The sequence below is a fragment of the Equus caballus genome, chromosome 15, assembly GCF_041296265.1.
Source record: "Equus caballus isolate H_3958 breed thoroughbred chromosome 15, TB-T2T, whole genome shotgun sequence".
NCBI lineage: Eukaryota > Metazoa > Chordata > Mammalia > Perissodactyla > Equidae > Equus > Equus caballus.
Window position 1 is genome coordinate 86,387,503 of NC_091698.1, and position 17,597 is coordinate 86,405,099.

At 52.4% G+C, this 17,597-nt stretch overlaps 1 protein-coding gene and 1 long non-coding RNA gene across 15 annotated transcripts in view; one reads left to right on the top strand and one right to left on the bottom strand.

Moving 5' to 3' along the window:
• Positions 1-17,597, top strand: part of DNMT3A (DNA methyltransferase 3 alpha) — a 129,469-nt gene that overhangs the window by 54,841 nt on the left and 57,031 nt on the right. For 10 of the 14 annotated variants that reach the window (XR_011426154.1, XR_002800263.2, XR_002800264.2 and 7 more), the window contains 2 exons: positions 5,613-5,656; positions 6,114-6,260. The exons of the other annotated variants lie outside the window; for them this stretch is intronic. Coding sequence is in view for 6 of the 10 variants with exons in the window: in XM_023619392.2 (XP_023475160.1) it covers positions 5,613-5,656; positions 6,114-6,260 (191 nt within the window). In the remaining 4 variants the exon portion in view is untranslated. The remainder of the gene's footprint in view (positions 1-5,612; positions 5,657-6,113; positions 6,261-17,597) is intronic. 14 annotated transcript variants of the gene reach the window in all.
• Positions 1,532-4,157, bottom strand: LOC138917709 (uncharacterized). The gene is made up of 2 exons (XR_011426156.1): positions 4,020-4,157; positions 1,532-2,467 (listed from the first exon to the last, which is right to left on the bottom strand). It is a non-coding gene; the product is annotated as an uncharacterized lncRNA (long non-coding RNA).

Genomic DNA, 17,597 nt, shown 5'->3' on the forward strand with positions numbered 1-17,597 from the left:
CACACCCCCCGCCGCCCCCATAGGCTAGTTGTGCACCTTGGTTTCCCTCAGCCCCCAGCTGGCCTGCTTACTGTCCCACAGACCCGTGGTTCTCAGGGATCATCTGTTTATAGCCCACGGCCTGGGCACCCGAGGGCAGCAGATGCCCATGTGGGCATTAAAAGCCCAGTTAGCCTTCCCCAGGGCAGATGTCCTGAGCCCACCGTAGTTTATTCAGTCAATTCAACTGAAAATCTGGTTGTGGTGGAGGCGGGTGGGGAGGAGCTGGGAGAGGGGCTGGTGGCCTGTGCACTGCCCAGCCCAGGCCTCTTCCTCTGGGGACTTTCTGGCCCGGTCCTGGAGTCCTGGAAAGTTGCCCACTTTTCTCTTTCAGGTTAAGCCAGAGATTTCAGGGCCAACCAAGCTGTAAACATGTTAGTAATGAGGACAACTAGCATTTGTACAGGGCTTCACAGTTTACAGAGCGCTTTCTCATACATTATCACATTTGATCCTCCCAGGGCCCTGCCAGGTTGTTTTGCATATGTGCATTTTAATTTCAGAAAGTCTTCCTTCCAAGTGTGGATGATGGAATGAGTAAATCGATTAATTGGCATAACTTATTTTGCATGCATCCAAACCTAATATTCATGCAGTATAGCGAGCATCTCCAGAAAAGAGATTTCCAAATTTATTAAAAAATATCTTTCATTCATTTATTATTCAACTGCCATTTATGATGCTCCCACTATGTGCAAAGTACTTTCTGAGGTACTCTGCATTCGTCATTTTATTTACTCCTCTGAATAATTTTCAAGAGGTATTATTATCCCCATTTTAAGGTGGGAAAAAATTGAGGCTTAACAAGATGAAATGACTTACTCAAGGACCCCACGGCTGTAAGTGCCAGATCCAGGATTCATTCCATCCTCATCTCTGGTTTCAGAGTCCGTGTGCCCTGCCACCATCCCCTGCTGTTCTGGAATGGGGCTTGGGGCCAGTGGACTCTGAACCATCCCAGATGCCTAGCCTCACCTGAGCACCTCCTGGGAAGTCCTGACACTTGGAGGGGGTGTTCAAGGGGCCTGAGCGGAGTGAAAGAGAGGAGGAAAGGGAGATGACACCATCCTCCCATTAAAAAGGCCAGGTGTGCAAGAGCGGAACCTGGGAACCTGCCAGGCCCTCCTATCAAATGTGCTGCTCCCTATGGACAGGTGTCAGCTGACTCCCGGGTTCCTGGGACCCCCACCACGACTGGTGCCTAGCTGCTGCCCAGGGCCAGGGCAGTCCTTCCTGCCTGGCAGGATGGAACCACAGCTCCAAGGCTGCTCTTAACCCTGGAGAGTTTGCTTTCGGTTTGGGATTTCCCTGTCTCCATTTCCATTTGTTCTCAGGAGCTCCTTCTTCAGTTGGTCAACAGGTGTTTATTAAATACCCATTTGGTGGGTGCCAGGATCTGGGGAAACCATCATACCAAAACCTGATTGTTGCCCTCAGACACCTCACAGTCAGCTGGAGAGACAGACATTAATGAGAAATCCACACATAAAAGTGCGTGATTATATACAGAGATAAGTTCTTGAAGGGAAAATAAACATGGTGCTATGAGGAGGTATAATAGAAAACCCCATCAGGCCTGGGCTGTTACCCCTAAACTGAAGGATGAGCTGGGGTTCACCTGGTGAGGGTGGTGCAGGGGGGCAGTCAGAGGAGCTATAATGACTGCCAGATAGGAGGGAGCAGGGCACCCAGGGACCTGATGCAAAGGCTGCACAGGGCTGGAGCGGAGAGAGCGCAGGGGTGTGAGATGAGGGGGACAGCAGACAGGACCAGAGCTGGCCTTTGAGGCTGCCCTCTCAGGGGGTGACATGATCTGGTTTGCGTTTTGAAAAGATCACTTTGCCATCTGGAGTGGAGCAGAGGGGCTGGGAAGCAGGATGAGCGGTTACGAGGCTGCTGCAGGCGCCGAGGGGAGGAGGGTGGATCTGAGGAGCAAGGTGACAGCAGAGATGGAGAGAGGTGGACTGCTGCCAGGGACACGGTGGGAAATGGTTCAAGGGTGCCTCCTGGGGTTGGGACTTTCACACACTGGGTGGATCTTTCTCAGAATCTTAGTGCTGAGCATGGTGGGGAAAAAGTGCTCCAAGTCTCTTTAATCTCCAAAATTTGGCCTCGGAGCACTCGTGTGTGGCCCCAGCCATCCAGGCAGGGGAGATGCTGGCGGGATCAGAGCTGGTGGGATCCTTGAAGGCCTCTGTGAATCACCCAGACGCTGAGACCTGTGAGGTGATGGAGTGGCCTGCTGGAGGTTTGGCCACAGCTCAGCAGTCAGCCACTCAGAATGCATACTCGGCTGCTTGTTTCTGAGGAAGGAGCCTAAGGCCACAGGGAGGAAGTGACATGGCTGTGGTCTCCTTTCAGTTCCCTTCATTCCAGGCCTCTTTTAGGGGGCTCCATCTGTCTCTCCTGGAACCCCTCTTATTAGTTCCTATACAGGAAAAAGGAAGGACTTTAAGGCAGTGTTCCTGTGGCCTGGGCACCCTCCTGTGTGTACGTAGGAGTTCCAGATCCTGAAAGTACAGCCAGGAGAAGGAGGGACAGGGGGATGATGAGTAATAAGGATGAGAGCCACCTGGACAGGCAGGTGGTGGCTTGGGACTGCTCCTGCACTCCTAGCATTGATGCCATCATGGTGACAATAGGGACAATGGTAAAGTGGCTTTCCCTTTACTGAATACCAACTGTGCTGTGTTCGATAGCCTTGCTACTCAGAGGGGTCCACGGACCAACAGTGTCACCTTTCATCACCTGGGAAGTTAGAAATTCAGAATCTCAGGCCCCACCCTAGATCTGCTGAATCAGAATCTACATTTTAAAGAGATCCTCATGATTTCGATGCATATTAAAGTTAGAGAAACCCTAGTCTTCATGTATTCTCTTGCTTAATCTTTGTGATCACAGAGGGAAGACTCTTATCATCCCCATTTTTCAGATGGGGAGACTGAGGGTTCAGGGAGGTTAAGTTACTTACCCAAGATTGTACAACTAGTAAAGGACCAGATTCGGGTCAGCACAAAGCTCCTCTCTGCTTAGGTTGAGCACCCAGCATTGGGCTAGTGACTGCCCTCTGAGGCAAGCCTGGCCTCAGCCATGTGGCTGAGATTTGGGTTTATTTTAAAGGGAATTTTGGGTAGCCCCCGTCTGAGTATAGTCTCAGACCAAGAGGTAAGTGTTAGAAGCACCCTGGCCTCCCTTGCCCCCAGGACCTGAAATGCCCAGGGTCATGTGCGAACCTGCCAGGGCCACCCTGGAAGGCACACAGCCACCTGGCCCTGCCTGTGACCCTGGGTCTGGGCCAGGAGCAGATGGACTGCAGAGGGAGTGTTGCGCCAGCAGCTGACCCTCCTTGACTCAGGACAAGTGCGGCATTCTTGAGGCAGCCCAGTTTGTTGTTTTGCTGGGCCCGGCTGGAAAGTGTGTGTGTGACAGCATTCAAGTGGGCATGCGCAGTCTGTCAGGGAGAAAATTCCAGAAAGAAGCCAGTTGGAAAGTGCATGAGGAAAAGTCGTTCTGTTTGGGGGAGCATCAAGGTGGTGCGGTGTAAATGAGCTGGCTTGGGAGTCAGGAAGCCTCAAGTCTGACCTCAGCCCTGGCAGCGGTTTCTCCCCAGCCCCCTACTCCCCTGGCCTCAGTTTCTCCATCGGCAAAATCTAGGGGCTGGACAAGCACTCCATCATCTCTACAATTCCTTTCAGCCCTGATTTTCTTTCGTTCTAATGAAGAAATGATTCCCCATAAGTGTAATCAGATGCCATGGAGGGTCCCGGGTAGGAAACGTTTGAGGCCCAAAGGCCTCCCAGCCCCTCACCCAGCCGCCGCCCGAGCCGAGGACGCGCGCCCCCTTCTGGCAGCCCAAAGCCTCGCCGGCGGAAGGGGGAGCCCGCTCTCCGAGGCCCGAGAAAGAGTGGGGGAGCTGGCTGTGGTGAGACGACAGGGCCTAAAGGAAGCACGAAGAGACAGAAAGTCCAGGGGAGACATACCTTACAAGGCCTGTCGTGCACAAGTCGGCGAGTGCACGCGCGCCCCCGCCGGACACTCGCGCCGCCTCCCCGCGCGCCCCTCGGCGGCCACCTCGGCGCTGGCGGGGCCGCCCGCCCACGTGAAGTCCCCGGGGTCCCCGCCTCCAGGGCGCCCTGCGAGCGAGCGCCGACCCTGCCTCCCCCTCCCCAGGCTCCGGGTGGCTGTGCCCCAGGGCTGCCCTGGCCCCTGGGGCAGACGCGGGGAAGAGCCCCAGGTCTGCTCCGTTGAGAGAGGGGGCAAGAAACCTCCTCTGGGGGGGCCGAGGATTCAGGGGCCTTCAGTGCCGCGGCTGGTTTCCGCTTCAGAGCCAGGAGATGAAGTAGGGGCTGTTTTTTCCGCTTTTGCCCCCCTCCCGCTCCACCCCCTCGCCACTGTGAGCCAGCCTTAGTGACCTTCCTGCTTTGGGCCCAAGCTCGATACTCTTGGCTTCAGACAAAGGCGTTCAGGGGCCCAGGTGAGAGGAAGGCCCCCGCCCCCGACCTCCCGCGGGAGGCTCAAGAAGGCGTCATGCACCCGGCGCCCCGCAGCCAAGGGGCAGCCTGCGGGGGCCGGCCCAGGGAGGGCGTCGGGAGGCGAGCGCCCGTGGGAACGCAGGGATGTTCCGGAGGAGCCCTCCTGCTTGCGGCTGGAGAAGGACGGGGAGAGGTGGTCCTGGAGACAGAATTGCTGGGGCTTTTGTCCCCTGAGCCCTCCGTTCCAGGAACTGCCGGGAAGGGGGCAGGGAAAGGCTGTCTTAGGGAAGGGGAACAAAATAACGTTTATTGAGCAGCTATGGTATGCCAAGCCTTGCTCTAGGCACTTAATGTTCCCAGTAACCTAGAGATTTTACAGTGGTTATCGGCCTTGATTTAGGCTAGGAAAGGTTCCAGAGGTCACACGGAGACCTCCGGAATCCAAATCTTCTAGAATAAAGGCTGAGCTCAGGGACCTGAGAGTGGGGTGGAGAATAGGGGTACAGAGGTAGATGGTCATAATAGAACCATAATATTGAAAAGTGCAGGAGGACCTTAGAAATCATCTCCAGGAACTTTATTTTCCAGATGAGGAAACTGAGTCTCATAGAGACTGTGTTGCTTCAGCAGAGTCTTGCTCCAGTCGCCCCGTGCCCCACCAACCCTTAGGGCATCTTTGCCATACCCCACATATGGAAGGAAATGCCCCCTTCTGGCAGCGTGCTGGCCGAGGCTGTGCAGTCTGGCCCCTCCTCAGGGAAGGGAGCTCTGTTGACTGGGAGGAACTGAGTGGGGCTGTTTCTAGACCACTCTTTTGTGTGCCTGAGTCAGAGTCAGTGGGCCAGAAACCACAGCCCTGGCTTTTCTGTTGTTCCTTTGGACTTGGGCCTTCAACCCTGCCCCAGTCCTTTCTCTGCTCTGGCCCTGCTCTGAGTCCTTGGGGCCAGCACAGTGCCTGGCACATGGTGGGCCATCAGGTTTGATACATGAACAACTAAATGGTTGGAGGACCCCCGTGGCAGGGACCCCAGGCACAAGGTGGGGCCTCTGAGCCACTCCTGTAACTCCGCCGACAGTCCCTTTGTTCTTCCCTCTCTACAGGCAAAGAACAGAAGGAGACCAACATCGAATCCATGAAAATGGAGGCAAGTGTTTTCCTCAGTCCCCAGGGGCTCTATGGATCCTGATGCTAGGAGAAGAAAGCCACCGCTCTGACCGACTATGGCGAGTGTGTGTGAGGGGAGCCTGAGGTGGCCCCTGCCCGCTTCTTTACCCGCCCCTCTGTGAGGAGGAAAGGAAGTGGGTGTGGAGGTCGGAAGTCCCCCAAAAAGGCAGCCAGCTGGTTCCCCTCCAAGACCAAGCACCTCCCCTTATGGTTTCTATCCATGAGCCCCCCGCCCTCCCAGTCCCTCACTTCTCCAGCCCAGATGGGCTTGCCCAGCACTCGCAGGGTTGACCTCTCTAGCCAGGAGTCAGAGCTCCTGTGTTCTGTTCGAGGTGAGTGCCTCCTCAGTTTCCCCTCCAGGAGGAACAAACCCTGCGGCGGGCCTGTCAGTGCCCATCTTAATGCCGGTCTGTCTCTCTGTCGTCTCTCTGTCCTAGGGCTCCCGGGGCCGGCTGCGGGGTGGCTTGGGCTGGGAGTCCAGCCTCCGCCAGCGGCCCATGCCGCGGCTCACCTTCCAGGCGGGGGACCCCTACTACATCAGCAAGCGCAAGCGGGACGAGTGGCTGGCACGCTGGAAAAGGGAGGTGAGGTGCCTTCTGCCTGGGCCGCAGCCCGTCCCGCAGAACCAGAAACCAGAAGTTAGCTTCAGCCACCCTCTGGGGCTGTCATCAGGCCCTGGCTGAACCTCGATTTCCCCTCAGGTTAACCTCTCACACTTACAGGGAACTGCTTAATCCCTAGGCAGTGCCTGGTTGCGTTGTTCTTTCAAGAAATGTGTGCTGAACAGGTACCGTGTCCCAGGCAGTGTACTAGGCTCTGTGCATGTATAATTCCTGCCCTCTTGGAGTGACATTCTGATAGGGGAGACAGGCAGAAAAGAAGTAAACAAGGGGCTGAAATGCAGGATAACAGAGGCCTGCTTTAGGTGGGGTCGTCAGGAGAGGCTTCTTGGAACAGGTAGCCTTTAAATTGAGACCTACAGGAACAGAAGAGGTAGCTCTATGAGGAACGGGGTGGGGAGAATGTTCTAGGCAGAGGACACAGCACAAGCAAGGCCCTGACTTGTTTGGCAAAGTAGGAGACCAGTATGCCCAGGGTGAGATGAGCAAAGGAGAAAGTGAGGCTAGACGAGGCTGGGCAGGAAGCAGGGGCCCAGTCATGCAGGCCTGGCAGGTCATGGCCAGAAGCTGGTTGAATTCTGCATACACTGGGAAGCCGCTGAAGGTTTCTGTGCGGAGGAATGATTTGATGTGGATTAAAGGGGCAGCAATAGAGACAGAGAAGACAGATTCGGGACGTGTTTTGGAGATGGGATCAGTAAGGGTTGCTGTTGGAGGGGAGGCTCAAGGATGACTCCAGAGGTCTGGCCTGAATACCTGCGTGATGGTTGTGCCACTTCCTCAGATGGGGAGACTAGGGAGGGAATGGGTTTGGGACCGCTGGGAATCAAGAGTTCGGGTTGAGATGCTGAGGTGCCTGGCGCACAGGGAGGTCCTGGCTGCAGATGTAAAGGTGGGAGCGCGTCAAGAGCAGGGGCTGGCATTTAAGTCTATGGAAGCCAACGTGCTCACCTGGGAGAGAGACGGGGAGGGCCGAGGCCAGGTCCTAGGATTGTGTCCACAGAAACCTCAGCCTTTATGGGCCACGTAGACAGGAGGGGTGGCCAGCAGTGGGGACAGCAGAGGGTCCTGGGAGGAAGAAGAGCCGTGTCTCAGAAAGGAGAGGGTTTTCAGGAGGGAGTGGCCGCCCAGCTGTGTGGAAGCTGAATTCGTTGAGACATGCCCAGTGCATCTGAGGACCTGGAGGTAGCTGGTGACTTTTCTAAGAGAAGCTTCCGTGGGGGTCTTGAGTGTGGGTGGAAGCCAGCCTGTGGAGGGCTTCAGCAGCCCCCCTCCCTCAGAGGAATCCACCAGGCTTTCCCAGTGTTTGACTAGTAGAGAAGCGAGTGTTGACCTCCCACTGGAAATGCGTGAATTGCCACCACCTGGGGCATTTCACATCGCTCTCACTTAGTCCTTACCCCAGGCCCACAAAGGAAGGCCGGATCCCCGTTACATCGTGTGAGCTGGCTCTAGAGAAAGTTCAGAACAAGGTGGGGGTTTGGCTACTTGATTGGATTGTTTCCAGTTCCTTTGGGATCCAGGAAGGCAGAAATTACTCTCCTGGAAGAGCCTGGGAAAAGGAGTAGCCTGTCTCAGGTCTGGGAGAAGACAGGCACTTGACCCTGAGCGTGAAGTGTGGTCTCTGGGATGGAAATTCAAGGCCTGGGGCTGTTCTCTCCATCTGGTCAGTCGCCCAGCTCCTGCCCCCTGGAATTTTTAGCCCCTTGTTATGCGTGTGCTGTTTCTGCTCTCCCTTAGCCCTGGGGCCAGAAGCTTAGACACAATGACTTTTAGACCAGGAAGAGCTTCTAGAAAATTCTGTGGTCCTCAAACTGTGCTCCCTTGAAGAAGCAGTATGGAGGCCTGCCCTCACTTGCAATAAAAAAGGGGGTCTTTTCTCAACTGATAGGGAAAATTAAGATAATACATACGTTTTCTCAATTTTAAGTTTTCTACTAAAATTTAAAAAGACCTTTTTATTTTCAACCTCTTCGGTTATGCGCAGAAGTAGAGAGAGTAGTATAATGAACTCCCATGTACCTATCACCAAGCTTCAACAATCACCAAAAGCTTTCCTAGAAAACCTTGAACCTTTGGCATCTGCTTCCTCACCCCTAACCAATAAAGGTAATCAATAACCATTAACAGAAAATCTTTAAAAGTTGACTTAGTTTAAAATATTTTAGGTATGTGTGACTTGAGATGTATAGGCCTGCACACAAAATATATTTTCTGCTAGTAAAGCTGTTGCTTATTCATATGACACATCTAAAGATGTCTGTGGAAAATTCCATGGCTTCCTATACATGTGCCAGCACCGCTGAGGCCATTTTCAGACCCGGGACCCAGGGCCACAGAGTACGTGCTGGCAACAAGCTCACGAAGCAACCAGGGAATGGGGCTGGAAGGAATTAGAATTTAGTCTTCCTGCTGCACCTGGAGCCTGGTGGGAATACCACGCTCGCCCCTCTGGGGCTCTGCCAGGGGGCCGAAGGAGGGCTGGCTGCAGGGAACAAGAGTGTTGGGGAAATACAGGTAGCTCTCAAGACTCCCAAGTGCCCCTCAGACGACAGAGGAGTAACTGGCCATCAGCCCTGTTCTCTAAATGGCTTACCAAGGGTCAAGAATCCTTCCTCCTTTCGCAGTCTCATCTTAGTTCTCAGGCCTTTGACCCTTTCTTCTGAAACTGCCTTCCTAGGCCTTCCTGACCTTGTCCCTAAGATTCTTCCCTATTTCCTCCATCTCCGCAGCATCCTCCTCTGTCCCTTAACTGTGGCCTCCCCAGGGCTCTGCCCCTTCCCCTCTGCCAGTCTCCTTGCCCTGAGTGCTCTCGTGGATCCTCCTACCTCCCCTCCTGCCCATTAGCGGTTTCCCAGGCAGTGTCAGTGAGGGTCCAGCCAGCATTTCCTAACCTCAGAATGTGACACCTGCTCTTTAAAAGCTCCTGCGGGGCACCATTCTTGAGCTGACTACAGAAACCTTCCATGTCTGAGCGCTGTGTTAGATACTGGGGCTCCCGGAGCCTAGAGGACTCCTCGTATCCATGATAGGATGAGGGTGCGGCATGTCGGGAAGAGCGTCGCCCCGAGGGGCTTGGACTAATTCTGCCTGGGGCCAGCCACACATCAGCAGGAGGTGGTTTTGGCTGTAAAAGGGTGAACTGGAACTGAGGGAAGAGGGAGGAAAGGCATTGCAGGAAGAGGTAACACGTGCACAGGTTCCGAGGCACACGACAGCACTGCCTTCTCAGGAATGGAAGTTTGTTGTGGAGCACAGGGCGCAGGGGGGGGTGGGGAGCTGAGAGCGGCAGGACTGTGGCTGGGCAGGTGGGCGGGGCCGCAGCAGGGCCTGAGGGCTGTGTGCCCTGCTGTGGGGCTTCCACCAGCCCCTCATCTGCACCTGCCCCTTCCCTGGCCCGTGTGCCCCGCCTGCGGGGTCCTCTTCCCTCAAAAGATCCCCCTGGGCTTCATTCCTCTTTCCCACGACCACCTTGTCAGTAGGTCGAAGTCACTGAGTGAGGTCTCCTCTTCACTCTTCTGTCCGTGCAGGCTCCTACCTCCCTAGGCTTTCCCTTCCAAAAACAAATTTAAGACTGACAATATTTCAAAATGAATGCAATTTAAAATAAGTGAATGAGGAAAATGGGGCATTTCCTCTTCCCTGAGGGTGAAGTGGGAGCTCCTGCTGGAGCTGGGCGCTGTCTTCTGTCCGTCCCATCTCCTCTTCTCTGCATCTCTTTACTAATCCTTTTAAGGATTAAACTCTGCTTTAATCGTGACTAGGCCCTGCTATCGAACTTACAGTGGCTCCCCGTTGTCTCCCCCATCATGTCAGAAAATCTCTGGCTGTTCCTCAAGGCTCCCACCCTCACTGTGACCTCCACCATTGCCCCACCTCGCCTACCTACCATTCTCTAACAGGAAGCTTCTCTGTGAGGACCAGTCTCCCCTTTATACTTGCCACGCCCCTTCCCTCTTTTCTGCCTTTGTTCCTACTGTGCTTTCCCCATCCATTCTTAAGGGTTGAGTCCAAGAGCTGCTGCCTCTTCCTGGAAGCTCTCCAGGATTTCTCCAGTCCACACTGACCTCTTCCCTTCTCTGTACCCCTGTAGCCCTTACTGTTAATATTGCTGGATTTAGCACTCAGTTATATTTCATAGAGTATTTTTCAGTCACTACTTTTTACGTGTTAATCATGTCTTTCCCCATCATGCCAAACCTGGTATTTATTGGGCAGGGGAAACAGGCTCAACGAATACATGTTGGTTGGCAAAGCAATTGGGAAATTGGTGAACATAGGACCCCTCTCAGGGAGCTCAGGCTCTTGGATTCCCGCCTTGAGGACCCAAGCCCTTGGTTTCCAGGTGGTTTTTCCAAGGGTGCTGGCAGGTATGCCTGGAGAACAGCATGGAAGCAGGGGACCGGCGTGGGCAGGCTCCCCCGGGGAAGGTGGGGCCCCGAGTCTCCACCCTGTGTTCCTGCTGCTCCTCCTGGGCCTCCGCTGTGCTCACGCTGCAGAGCCTTCCTTGGCCTGGCAGAGGCGGCCCGGGCGCGCAGTGGAGAGCCGAGGTGAGGCGATTCCTCCTCCCGAGGGAGGGCAAGTCCAGGGCTCCTCTGTCTACTAATTATGGGAACAGATGACCCCGAGGGAGCGCGTTAGGTTGAGGAAGGGCTTCCTGGGTGTTAGTTCGTTCGTTCTCCCCACTGCAAGTCTGAAGGGTGCAGAGGCCCAGTCAAGCAGCTGGAGCAGCCGTCCAGCCGGAAGGCCTGCGGACTCCAGGTGTGTCACTGCTTATGGTTCCAGACTCAGTTACAGCTGGGGGGGTGTTACGACTCTCTCATTAATCTCCTCACCCCCACCCAATTCTAAGTTACTTCAAGGCCAGGGTCCCATGTCCTGATGTTCTAGGATCTGGTCTCTCCCCTGGCTTCCAACCTGAAGGGAGGGACTCGTGCATCTTAACACTTGTTTAGATGCTTAATACATATCAAATAGTGATGATAACAAATAATCTGTGACCCTAACATCATCATCTTTCCTCCCCTCCCCCTCCTGTACTCAGACACAACCCCCATCCCCTCCCCCAGGCTGCCCAGCAAGGGCACAGTCCTCACATTCCTGAAGGGAAGGGTGCCTCTGGAGGGCAGTGCACATGCTGGCTCGCCGCATGTGGGACCTTAGCATCATGTCACCACACCACGCTGAGGTCCCCACACTGTGGCTAGGCCTGGCCATACTCCGCTCTCCCAGGCGTGTCTCATCTCCATGAGAGCAGCACTCACCAGTTTGTTTTCTGCCTCTCCCCAGCCCCAGCTTGTCCAACAGGCTCTCTGGGCACCCCTGCCCCCAGGGCTGGCATTCGGGAGGGACTGGGTCAAGGTTTACTGCATGAGTAAATAATTCTAACCTCAGAGTTGTGGGGGTTAATAAAGTGATACGTATTTTTAAGCTTCTAGCACAGGGCTAGCATGTAATAGGAGCTTGATAATTTTGTAAATTATGTAAGTATTACACAAATACAATCCTGTTGTAAAAATCCCATCCCTCCTCCGTGACTTTAGTTCCTGCATCAGAGGTGCCTGATGCTGTCAGTTTGGCGTATATACGACATGACTTTTTTCTGTCCATCGATGTATGTATGTAAATGTATAATTTTGCTTCACAGTTGCTTTTTTTCCCTTTTCCTTTTTTATATAAATGGAACCACACCATAGTTTCATTTTACAGCTTGGTTTTTCACTTAGAATAACTCTGGGCAATCTAGCCACGTAATTGCTGTTATATTCCACCATATGGGCGACCATGATTTTACTTAACCATTCTCTTCTTGGTGGGCACTTGGGTGGCTTACAGTCTGTTGCTGCACAAGCGTGGCAGCAGTGAACGTCCTCGGCCGTGCCTCTTTGGCATCTGTGTTCCTCTAAGATAGATACCTAGAAAGAGAAAGGCTGGGTCGAAGGCAATGTGTATTTTGCATTTTGTAAAATCTGCCAAATTGCCCTGGAAGAAGGGCAGCGCCAGTTTATGCTCCCGTAAACAGGGTATGAGAAGACTTCCACCTTTGCCAACATCAATATTTTGCTGATCTAATGGGTGGGAAAATGGTGTCTTGTTATGATTTTAATTGGCATTTCCCAGATAATAAGTGAGGTTGGACATCTTTCATATGTTTATTGGCCGTTTGTGCTGCTGCTTCTGGGAGCTTAGCAAATGTTGCTTCCTCTTGCTTTATAACCCCGAAGTCTCAACAGACTGTGCTTCCTGTCCGCCCTGGGAAGAGCCGCCTGTGCGTGTCCAGAGGGTCCTCTCCTGCTGTGCTATATTCCACTTAATAAGCAATCCCTAAGCACCTACTTAAGTAGGGGGGCATTGTGCTGGGGGCGTTGGGAATAAGGAGACAAATTAAGTGTGATCTCCTGGGCTTTAGTACAGGCATATGAGAAATGTCAACGCAAAAGAGACCATTAAGGACTAAAAGCAAATTATTTGCAAAGTATGTGGGTATCGGTTTTAGGTTATTCTGATCAGCAGACATTCCTCGCTTATTCACCATATACAAACTAATGAAAACCTGAACTTTTGCAGGATGGCCTCAAAAATAACATGACACACTGCAAGGAGATAGTGCCATTTGGAGCAGGCATGACAAGTATACTTTACCAAAAGGCTGAACACATTTTAAGAGTGCTCCTGTGACAGCCTGTGATCAGTAGTGACTTCCAGGACTGGCCTTTAGAATAGAGTGTGAAATTGTTGTCATAGAGGCTCTTAAGTGGATGGGCCGTCTGCACACTGGAGTGTTCACTTCTTTTGGGGGCACAGAGGGAACAGCTCTTAGAAAAACCCCCACTTTTTAGTGGTGAGAAAACAAGTGGCAGCTGGGGCAGCACTAACCTGCCCGGGGTCCAGCAGCTGGCCACAGCACAGCCTGAATGAGGCAAAAGGGGTTGGATTTTACTAAGCTCCTGCTTCATGCCAGGCACCGTGCCAAGAGCATTAACTTTCACCACAATGCTAAGATATGATAAAGTTAATTCGTTTATCAGGACCCACAAAATGGAGGTCTCCCCAGTGGCCCGCCCCACATCACAAATCTAACCCTAAATCAGCCTGCACTTACCAGAAACACAAGGAAACCTAATGTACACAAGTCACAATCCTCCAACTCAGCTTTAGTTGTCTCACCTGACCCTTGAAGGAAGACCTGCTGCCTTCTAAGGAAATGCCCCAGCTCCTAGCCAATGGTGCCCCATTTCCACAGTGCTTCTTCTAACCTCTGTAGAACTCGCTCTTGCCCCAAATCCCTTGGGAAGAGTGCTCCTCGGCTCGTGAGGCCCTGTACTCCCCCAGTGCAGGGAATCTTCTCCCTTGGATAAAGGACATCAGACTCGTTACTAAATTGTATTATTTTTGTTGTTTGACAGATGTCCGCAATTACTATGAGAACTTTTTTTTTTTTTGAGGAAGATTAGCCCTGAGCTAACAGCTGCTGCCAATCCTCCTCTTTTCGCTGAGGAAGACTGGCCCTGAGCTAACATCCATACCCATCTTCCTCTACTTTATATGTGGGACGCCTACCACAGCATGGCTTGCCAAGCAGTGCCAGGTCTGCACCCGGGATCCGAACCCGTGAACCCCGGGCCACCAAAGTGGAACGTGCGAACTTAACCGCTGTGCTACCCGGCCGGCTCCATGAACTATTTAAAAAAAATTTTTTTTTATTGCTTTTTCTCCCCCAATCCCCCCAGTACATAGCTGTATATTTTAGTTATGGGTCCTTCTAGTTGTGGCATGTGGGACACCGCCTCAACATGGCCTCATGAGAGGTGCCATGTCTGCGCCTAGGATCCAAACTGGCGAAACCCTGGGCCGCTGAAGCGGAGTGTGCGAATTTAACCACTCAGCCATGGGGCCAGCCCCACTATGAGAACTATTTTTCTTTCTATTTTACTACTAGGAAACTAAGATTCCCCTAGGTAAGTAGGTAGCAGCCACATGGCTCTCCTTGTGGAGAGGTCCACTGGGCAAAACTGGACTCCAGATCTCAGGCTGCTTCAGTTTTGCACCCAAATGACTCAACCAGAACCATGTCTTCCTGGTTTTCAGTGTTGGCCTCTCAGGAGATTAAACTCTGGGGTTAGGTGAGAGGGAGCGAGCTGGCCCAACCCTCAGCCAGCCACCTCCTCTCCCCACCTCATCGGCTGCAGGTGTTCAGCCCATTGCATCTTTGCCAGGTTTGGGTCCTTTTCAGCCTTCTGGACAGGCCCCCTGTTGCACGCGTTTGGTCCTGAGCCCTTGGCCTCAAACTGCTGTTTTCTCATGATTGTATGTTTGACGTTGTGAAATTGGATTAAAAGAACGTTGGAATGAGATTCCAGAGCCTGGTTTCTGGTCTCAGCTTCTGCCCCTGATCAGTTTGAGGAGGTCTTTCTTCTCTCCACTCTTTAATTTCCTTGTTTGTAACGTGACAGAAATAAACGAGATGACCCCACAGATTCTAAAATGTAATAATTTGTGGGGAGGGAGACTGGAATCATCATCTGTATCTCCCCTTGTCTCCTAGACTACCTTCTGCATAAATTCTAAATTAAATATTTGAGTGAATTCTCAGACCTCGCAAATATGTCCCTAAAATTTTTTTCATAGAATTCGCTTGCTTGGTGCTTGAGTCTAACTTTCCTTTCCTCTTCACTCCTGTTCCCGTTTTCCCCTCTGACGTTTTATATGACACCTGTCTGGATCAGAAATGTAGACCATGATGCTCATCTTCAGACACCTAGGCTGAGGTGAAGACATTGCAGAGTGTGCTCCATCTGACACGCACATCTTCCCGTGGCGTTTCCTTAACTCAGGAATTCACATCCCTGCTTCTGGCTTTGGTCACCATCTACCTAGATCTGCCCCTTAATGCTAGTTTTCTTTTCATTAACCACATGATCATTCATTCATTATTTCAAGGCATTGTCGCACTTTAACTGAGCAAATACTGTGGGCTCAGGCTTGAAGATAACACTGTATGTGTCTGGGTATCTACTATGTTCCAACATTTTCTGGATACTAAGGAAACAAATTCAAAGGAAAGTCAGAATCCTACTGTGGATGCCACCTCCCCTGGGAGAGGTAGGCAGGCAAGTGAATAAATTCTGCGGCAGCCCAGTAGGGGCTCTTATAGGAATATGAGGAAGGGGGCCATGGGAGCAGCTAGCCTGCCCCCAGACCTCGGGGAAGGCTTGCCAAAGAAGAGAGATGGGGCAGGCACTCCACTGGAATAGGAGTCTGCCTGATGGGGACAGTGGGGGAAGGGCATTGAGTAGGATCCTAAGGTAGGTGGTCCAAGAAATCCTCTGGGAGTTTGGAGTTTAGAGCATCTCAAGATTTCTTGTGTATTTAGGTCAACTTTTAGAAGCATTCTCATAGCATTTTCTATGAGGCAGACAGAGGAAGATGGAATGGTGTTCTCTCTGCTTTGCTTTAAAGACCAGACCATTTGTCAAAGGGGCTCCAGGGGTGTTCAAAGGCATTTCAGGGAGAGGAATCAGTGAGGGCAAAGAGAAGGAGGCATGAAGCTTCTGGGTTGTTTAGGGAACAGTAAGCGATCTAGTAACTAAGGTGTGGGAGGGGCCTGCCTGGTGGCGTAGCAGTTAACTTCATGTACTCCACTTTGGCAGTCCAGTGTTTGCAGGTTTGGATCCTGGGCACAGAGCTACACACCACACCGCTCATCAAGCCATGCTGTGGCAGTGTCCCACATACAAAATAGAGGAAGATTGGCATAGATGTTAGCTCAGCAACAATCTTCCTCGAGCAAAAAGGAAGATTGGCAACAGGTGTTAGCTCAGGGCCACTCTTCCCCACCAAAACAAAACAACAACAAAAAATATTCTTGGGGCTGGCCCCATGGCCGAGTGGTTAAGTTTGTGTGCTCTGCTTTGGCGGCCCAGGGTTTTGCTGGTTCGGATCCTGGGCGCGGACATGGCACCGCTTGTCAAGCTGTGCTGAGGCGGCGTCCCACATGGCACAATCAGAGGCGCTCACAACTAGAATATACAACTATGTACTGGGGGGCTTTGGGGAGAAGAAGAAAAAAACAGGAAAAAAGAAGATTGGCAATAGATGTTAGCTCAGGTGCCAATCTTTATAAAAATGTATATATATTCTTTTTACTAAGGCGTGGGAGTTGGGGAGGATGTGTAAGAAGAGAGAAAATTACAAAGGAAGATGGTCAGATCATCAATGGCCTTCCTGTCATCGTGAGAAATTTAGGCTTCATTGTGCAGTAGGGAGGGGGAATGTGAGAGAATTGGATGTGTATCTTAGGAAGATAACCCCCACCGCAGTGTAAGGGGGCCCATTTAGCACGGCATTGCGTTTGGTTTCAACTGAGGGTCCAGGTAATGGGAAGCCGACTGGATAGAACTTGTCTCTGGCTAGAGGGAATGGAGAAACCTGCCTGGTATTTGGGGGCCGGCGGCGAGGGGTCGGTCATTATCTGAACTAGAGAATCCTGGAGGAAGAGCAGGTTTGGGGCAGGAAAGGATGTATTTTGATGAGCAGAAGCCTTTAATTTTAATAAAGTTCAGTATGTCCATTTTTTTCTTTTATTGGTCTGTGTGTGGGGGTGTGTGTGATCTCTAAGAATTCTCTGCCTACCCCAAGGTCATGAAGACGTTCTCTTAGGAGGGGCGGACTTTTGAGTTAGGTTTTGGACAAGCTGCTTTTGAGAAGCCAGCAGGGTGGCTGTCGGTGGGGAGAGGTTTAGCAGGCAGCTCAAAAGGTGGATCTGGACACGAGACTCAGGAGTCATCCATGTGGAGGGCAAGCACGGGCTGGAGAGCAGGGAGGGAAGAGCTCCAGGCCCAGAGAGCAGCCCTGCCTGGAGAGGACCAGGAGAGGGAGGGACAGGGGCTGGGGGCTTCTGGGAGCAGCTGGCAACCTATTGTACTACCCACTGTCCTATGGCCCCCATCGGGGGGTCACTGCACATGAGGATCACCTGGGAGTTCTGTTTTGTTTTGACCACCACTGCCTGGGCCCCTCCTCTGGACTCAGTGCATCTGGAATTCAGGGATGGCCTGGCCCACATAGTTTCTAAAGCTCTCCAGGTGATTCTGATGGACAGCTGGGGCTGAGACTCTCTAAACTTGAATAATGAGCTGAGGAAGTATGGGCTCTAAGGCAGGCAGAGCTAGGGAACCGTTTCCAAACATGAGTCGGGGGTGGGGGGGAGAAGACCGGAAAGGACTTGGTACAGGAATTCAAATTTTTCCTTTGGGATGGAGATGGTAGGCGGTCCTGCTGTTTTCAGCAATAGTTTACTGC